Source organism: Rutilus rutilus (assembly GCF_951802725.1).
Source record: "Rutilus rutilus genome assembly, chromosome: 21".
In the NCBI taxonomy this organism is placed as follows: Eukaryota; Metazoa; Chordata; class Actinopteri; order Cypriniformes; family Leuciscidae; genus Rutilus; species Rutilus rutilus.
In genome coordinates this window covers 29914609-29922592 of record NC_140226.1, presented here as the reverse complement: position 1 = coordinate 29922592, position 7984 = coordinate 29914609, and the positions used below count along the sequence as shown (strand labels likewise).

Below are 7984 nucleotides of genomic sequence, written 5' to 3'. Positions count from 1 at the left end.
CTAGTGGCCCTTCTTGGAAAATAGGTTTAGGACATCCAAAATAATGTTTTTAGGGGGAGGGGGGAAATACATCCCAGTCATCACGACAGTTTGTAACCAAGACGGCTAATTCGTGATGGCGGGTTTCCTCTGCAATTTTATAGCGGTTTTGAAGTGAATTAAAGTCTGTGGTGAGAATTACATGTTTTGTTCAAGAACATAAATAACACACATTCATTCATCAAACGTTCGGAATGTTAAAGCCACTGTTTTTAAACCTACCTTGCTAACAAATTTATAAGGACTGGTCGTGTGAAGTCAACATGGCAGCGCCCATGAGTGTTATTGACTAAAATCAAAATAGATTGTTTTCGTAAATTGATATAAAACTATCAATGAAAATATATCAAATAGCAAAATCTAAATATTAATAAATACTAGCCTATAATATTATATAAATAATACTAAAATAACACTGGTTTGGTTTTTAGAAGACTAATGTATCATACGAATATTTCTCAAATGTGTTATTAATTTATTAATAAAATATATACATACACACACACCTTAAATGTGTGCGAACTGTTTTTTTTATTTATTTTTTTATATATCAATTGGTTAAAAACTCCATTACCCAGCATCCTTTACTGCAACGCGCCGACATAGTGTCGTAAATCATCCGCTCTGCTTTACGGCACATAATAAGCAAGTGTGGAGTGAATTGAGTAATGGCAGGAACAGACACGAGATAGTCCGCGAACTTGACATTATTCCTACATTTATCAGGTTCCGGCAGCCGGACGGACGCCTGTCTTTGTCGTCGTTCGCTGTGAGAGGCTGATTCCGACCCCGTTTTTCTGTCATCATAATAACTGTATGCAGTGGAATGGCTGAAGTGCCGCCAGGGCCTAACGCACTGCCTTCATCCCCGAGCGAGATCACAGCACTGCCCGTGGACGGCTGCACCTTCCTGGGCAACGATGAGGGACGGGACATCATCAGCCCCGGACAGGGACACCAGCACGCCAGCGACCATAAGGCGATAGTCAAATCCAACCAGAACAACGTGCATCCCAATGCATCAGCCTCCCAGTACCACACAGCCCAGCTGAACGGGGTCCAGTGCAACCACACTCACCTCCAGAACCACGTCCAGCAACACCGGCCGTCCGACAATCAAAACGCCGCTTCTGATCATCACTTGGACGGAGTCGCTGAAACACAGGGCGATCACACGGAAAACAACAATTTAACGAGAAATAAACGATGTAGTGATCTAACGCAGAGCCAATCGCCACCGAACAACGGGATAAACTGCAATGATAGTATGGCGATAACGGAGAGCAGCTCTTGTCGATTGGAGAATGATGTAAGTAGCAGGACTGGTTCGGTGGGTCCGGCTCGGATGGACGGGGCAGAGTCAGGCCCGGGCCCGCAGCGGGCTCGAGTAGAGCAGGCGCCGGCTGACAGCGCTCCGGTGGCGGCGATGTCGAGACTAGCGCTGGAGGAGCACGACGAGTCCATCCGATACGTGAGATACGAGTCTGAGCTCCAGATGCCCGATATAATCCGACTCATAACTAAAGACTTATCTGAGCCCTACTCTATATATACCTATAGGTACTTTATTCACAACTGGCCTCAGCTCTGTTTTCTGGTATGTATCGTGTCATTCAGTTATTCTTGAGGGTGTTGGAGAAATCAATATCAAAGCATTCAACATCATAACAAAATGTGTAACACGGATAAAATGGTTCTGATTAGAATTTTCGCATGTCTTGCTATTTAAATGATATTCCAATGTAAATCAAAGAATAGCATGATATCACTGTTCAACATAAACATGGCATTGCTATAGTAGCCTACATGTCCAAGAAAACATTATAATATTTTTTAATGAGATTCGTGTATTTTAAATACTTGTCATATTTCTTGAAGGATTTAGTACATGCCCAATTTAAATCACATTCTGACCCTTCTGAAAATTTATCGTGATTTTCTACTGACAGAGATGAGTACCAACAAATAAATAAATCAATATCAGAGCACCCAACATCATCTCTGACATAATCAAATGTAACATGTCCATGGTACAGTGATGGTAATATCATGCTACAGTGATGTATAAAATGTTACTGATTGATTAGCTTTCTCATATATCGTGGTATTTAAATTATATGCCAATTTACATTAAAAAGTATGGCCATGCCACCATATATTACCATGGTTTATCTAAAAAACATGACATGGCCAAACCACAATCTATTCGTTATGTATTTTCAAATGTTTGTCCTTTTTTAAATGTCATATTTCCTAAGTGTTCCAGATGTAACCATATGACTATTTACTGTTGCAACACTAAATATTATTTATTGTATCTTTTGCAAGAATGATGTTTAACATGTATATAATCTGTTAGTGAGTAAGGATGTATGCTTGCGTAACAGACGAGTATCAAAAAGTGTCATGGTACACATTTTCTGTGGTAATACCATGCACTTTTGACACACTAATACCATAGTATTGTAGTACTAGGGTAGGGTAATTAATCATTCAGTACAATGGGACGTACCATCACTCCGCAGTCTTTATGTAAGGGTGATTTTTAGTAAACAGATGGTGAGTATTGTAGTTTCACAGCAAAAAAACAGGATCTAACCATGGTAATGTGGAGCAGTCCATATCATGGTTTTACCTGTGGTTTTATTAAAAAGTACCATAATGGTACGTTCCAAGGTGTCGAAGTGCATTTCTATCCTTTTGAACGGATTGAGGGTGGTGTAATTATCATCTTGAGCCTATTATTAGAGAGATTTGTCATTGTTTTGCACAGTTCACCATATCTTGATGACTCTTTCTTTGATGTGTCACAGGCGATGGTTGAGAAGGACTGTGTTGGTGCCATCGTGTGTAAGCTAGACATGCATAAGAAGATGTTCCGTCGAGGATACATCGCCATGCTCGCCGTGGACTCCAAATTCCGCAGGAAAGGCATCGGTAAGAGCTATGCTAGCATGGTTGCCCTCACCTCAGAATGGCAACAGAAGGGATCTTTTTATAGGACACGCGTCTGCTTCAGTGTCAGCTCATGGATACATTTAGTGTCTCTGAATGCTTTGACCTGCTGCTATAAATCAATGGTTTGCCTTTCTGTGTCGAAGGAGCTCGATCGTTCCATGTGTATTCTCCATTCAATACTGTATTATTTACCATATTCAGTTGGTATATATAATACTGGAAATGTATTATAAATGATTAAAAGCTGTACTTGTTTGTTAGGCACTAACCTTGTGAAAAAGGCCATTTATGCTATGGTGGAGGGGGATTGTGATGAGGTAAGAGATTAATCTTGTAAATATTTCACGCTAGGGATATATTTGGAATGGAATACTACTACATACTACACAGTAGAGAAGCATGGATTCTCCCAGACGAGGTTGCTTTTCTTCCGAGTCTTGTGTTAATAATGCTATTGACATTAAAAATATTTTTCTTGGAATAACCTTTAAAATGAGTATAATATATATAGATTTTTTTTTAAATAGTGAATTATATAGTAACGCATGTTTTAAACTGCCTTATGCTACATTTTGTCACGTGTACTGATGTTGGATCTCAGAAACTAAAGCTATTTGTCATGATATATGCTAAATGTGATTGTGCTGAGTATTTAAAATACAAATTAGCATTTCATTTTTGTGTAAAAATGTTACATAGTGTTTTCAGTTAAAAGCTAGAAGCGAGGAAATATCATGCCATAATACTCATCACTGTCCGTTTTTATATTATTTATTTTCTTAAATAGAAGATCAGTAATATTACATTGTGAGATACATTATCCAAGGCTAAGCCGCCAGGTTGCATTCATATATATACATTTTGCAATATACATTTACAGTGCCATTCAAAAGTTCAAATACTTTCTAGCAATTTTCAACATTGATAATTATAATTATAAGAAATGTTCCTTGAGCAGCAAATCATCATATTTTAATGATTTCTGAAGGATCATGTGACACTGAAGACTGGAGTAATGATGTGAAAATTGAATGAAAATTCAGCTTTGATCACAGGAATAAATTAAAGGGGTGGTTGATTATGATTTCACTTTTCTAACTTTAGTTAGTGTGTAATGTTGCTGTTTGAGCATAAACAACATCTGCAAAGTTACAACGCTCAAAGTTCAAAACAAAGGGAGATATTTGCTTTTAAAGAAATCATTTTTTAAGGACTACAACAAATGGCTGGTTGGGACTACACGAGCTTCCTCCCGGGTTAGTGACATCATGAACCCTAAAATACATAATACATAAACCCGCCCCCAGAACACGATTTATAGATTATCAAGACAGAATATGCTAATCAATGACTAGAAGATAACTACACACAAGCTACATAAATTCATCAACTAACCATTCAGAAACGTCCTGTTGCTCTACATGTTGTCACTTCTTCTTGAGTCTCTCCATCTTTGTCTGACTCCGGTTTGAACATAAAAGGCTAAAAGTTTTTGAAATTTTCAGTGCATGTCTGTGTGAGTCCAAACTGTTGAAGCTCCGCCCCCTGTGCCGGGAGCAGCAGCTCATTTGCATTTAAAGGGACACACACACAAAAACGGCGCATTTTTGCTCACCCTCAAAAAGTGACAACTTTAACATGCTATATAAAAATATCTGTGCGGTATTTTGAGCTAAAACTTCACATACACACTCTGGGGACATCACAGACTCATTTTACATCTTGTGAAAAGGGGCATTATACCACCAAATTTCTAATTAAAATAACAAAAAGTTATGTTTTTTACTTTTTTTTTTTTTTTTTAAATCAAATACACCGTATTTCCGTTCAAAAGTTTGAGGTCGGCGAGATTTTTTATGTTTTTGAAAGACGTCTCTTATGATCGCCACTACTGCGTTTATTTGTCTACAAAAACCGTAAAAGAAACAAGAAACATTTCTTATTATTATCAATGTTAAAAATAGTTGTGCTGCTTAATATAATTGTGGAAACACTGTTTCCCAGGATTTTGCACATGAAAGAATCAAAAGGAAAGTTCAAAAGAACAGCATTTATTTAAAATATAAATCTTTTGTAACATTATAAATGTCTTTACTGTCACTTTTGATCAGTTTAATATATATCCATAATGTAAAAAAGTAAAATAATGTTCCAATTAAGGGACTGTTTACACCTGGTCTCTTCATGTGTTTTCTCTGATCGGATAGCTAAAAATCCCAGGATGTCCTTCGGAAAAAGAGTAGGGGTTTAACTATTGGCCTCTGTCCATCATGGCCTCCTAATCATCCCCATACTGATTGTCTTCATTTATACTGTCTCCTCTCCACCAATAAGCTGGTGTGTGGTGGGCGCTCTGGCACAGTATAGTTTTGCTAAGACCCATTTATGTGTCCAAGTGTAAATTACAAATCTGCTATCCGATCAGTAAAAACGCATGAAGTGACCAGGAGTGAATGAGTATGTGGTGCTACGCCATTCCAAATATGCCTCAACTTCTATTTTCCCCTCACTTGTGTTTTACATGTAAGAATGTATTTGAAAACCTATGCTATGCCCATTATCTCTATATGCTTTATTCTCATCCTCAGGTGGTGCTAGAGACGGAAATCACCAACAAATCAGCCCTGAAACTCTATGAGAACCTGGGCTTTGTCAGGGACAAGCGGCTGTTTAGATATTATTTAAACGGAGTGGACGCACTTCGGCTTAAACTCTGGCTTCGCTAAATCAAACTACGGGGTCCCTCAACTCTTTCTCCATCCCTTTTGGCCTCCTCTTCCTCCGCCCCCAGTCCTTTGGCTCAGATCACCTGACTTCCCATCAATAGAAAGACACTCGACCTCTGCTGAGCCACAAAGGGGAAACTCTGAGGGAAATTTCAACCAATCATAATAAAGTGTTTTAAGAACTTTTTGTGTAAACAAAAGAGAGGTCATTGCAGAAAAGAAAGTCGGGTACTAATATGACATTGACACCGAAAAGAGAAACACGTGTTGTTCAGGTGTCAATAGCCTGGCTTAAGACCTCCGTGTATTTGCGTCAGGCAGTGGAGGCGGATGGGCGGAATGTGTCGACGGCATTGGAGAAATGAATCGTGCCGAAAGCAAACAGTGCGCTACACTTAGTTTTTTTTTTTTTTTTCGTTGTTGTTTTTTTATGAACAATCACAATGCGAAGGATGGAAATGTGTTTAAACCGACTCAACGAAACTACTCAAATCAATTTTTGTTTTACAATTTTGTTTTTCTAAAAGAGGGTGCACGGGAGCATTGCAGGTTGCGATTGTGCCTGCTACTTTGCGTTGTTTTTGTGCGTACGGGGGTCTGTGGTTTATTTTATGTGTATATTTTATGTTTTGGAAAACACTGAGCAGAGCCTTGTCTGCTTTAGAAGTTTGATCTTCGACAAACTAACATACACAGATACAGAAACACTTTAACCTGAGTGCTGCGAAACCGTGCAGACGGCATCTCTGCTCTTTTAAGTTGGTCTTATTAGCTCACGTTTTGCCATATTGGTTTATGTGGCTTGTGATTCTGACATAAGTGTTTTGTACAACTAAATTAAAATGAATGAAAATCAATTACTAAATGGCCTAAAAGGAGAGTATTCCCTGTTTTTTGTTTTTGTTTTTTTTCAGTACTTTTTACCACAGACTTCATCATAGATACTCCCTTTCCATATCTGATACAATGTTTGGATATTCGGATATGCTGAACTAGAGAAATGAACCTCAAGCAGACGCACTTCTCATTTTTGCACTGATTAGATAGGGAATTTGTGCTCTGTTTATTTCCCTTGTCCGCCACTGCTTTAGTGGACCAGTAAAGGACAGACTACAGATCTCACCAGCTCAGTTTCTCCATTGGACTCATGCAAATAGTTGCTTTAAAGTCATGAAACTATGGATGCTGGTTTCCGCCTTGGAATCAAAAATAGAAAAGATAATTGCCACTTTATCTCACAATTACGAAATTTCGAGTTTACATCTTAAATTTTTTTTTTTCCTCAGAATTGCCTGCTGTAAAGTTGCAATTGCGTGTAATAGTCCCAGTTGCAAGATTTAAACTTCCAATTGTGACACTTTTTTTTTCTTCTCTCAGAATCTCGCAATTCTGACTATTACACGCAATTGCGACTTTCAGTCAGGCTTGTCGGTCTTTTTTTTTCCTCAAAATTGGACTTTATAACTCGCAATTATTGCGAGTTTATATCTTACAATTCTGAAAAAAGACAGAATCACGAGATTTAAACTTGCAATTGTTAGAAAGTAATTTATTTCTCACAATTGCGAGTTATAATGTCAAAATTACGAATTATAATGTATAAAGTCGCATTTGTGAGAAAAGTAATTTCTTTATTTCTCTCTATTGTGAGTTTTAAAGTTAGATTTTTTCTATCCCCCATATCTGAGATTTTTTTTTTTTTTTTTTTGCGAGAGAAAAAAAGTCGTCATTGTGAGATAAAAAGTCGCAATTATCTTTTTTTTTTTTTTTTTTTTTTTTTTTTTATTCCATGGCGAAATCAAGCTTCCATATAATACAGATTGATTATATGCAAGATGACAATGTTTAGAGGTGTTTTTAAAATTGAATGGAGGAAATTTCCAGAGGTTCTTGTTTTTATCGGTTTGTGTTTAACAGTAGTGTGCTGTGGCAGGTTGTACCATCACGTTGTATGTAAGTGTTTCTATGTCATTGCCAATAGACCCCCCATTTTGCTTTGCTGCTGGCTCATGAGTTGTTCTTGAAAAAAAAAAAAAAACTTTGTTTTTTCAAGTTTGGAGTGGGAAACAGTTTCTTTGATTTGCTAAATGTACATATGGAAGTTTGATTTGTTGTTTTTGATTGTCAACACAAAAGATCCCCATAGAGCTGCTGCTCTCAATTGTCGAGAAGATGGATGGGTTGCTTTATAAATTTGCGCTTAAATACACTGATGTTGCTGATGGAATTATGGGAAGAGGAATTTATGCATCTTTTGGTTG

General features: G+C 37.6%; 1 protein-coding gene across 1 annotated transcript; it reads left to right on the top strand.

Moving 5' to 3' along the window:
• Nucleotides 1–628: 628 nt before the first annotated feature.
• naa30 (N-alpha-acetyltransferase 30, NatC catalytic subunit) lies at nt 629–7746 on the top strand. Its single transcript, XM_084393555.1, has 4 exons — nt 629–1636; nt 2853–2976; nt 3259–3314; nt 5586–7746. Exons 1-4 carry the CDS (start codon nt 866–868, stop codon nt 5721–5723), a joined length of 1089 nt encoding a protein of 362 aa, XP_084249681.1. The 5' UTR covers nt 629–865; the 3' UTR covers nt 5724–7746.
• The last annotated feature ends 238 nt before the right edge of the window (nt 7747–7984 follow it).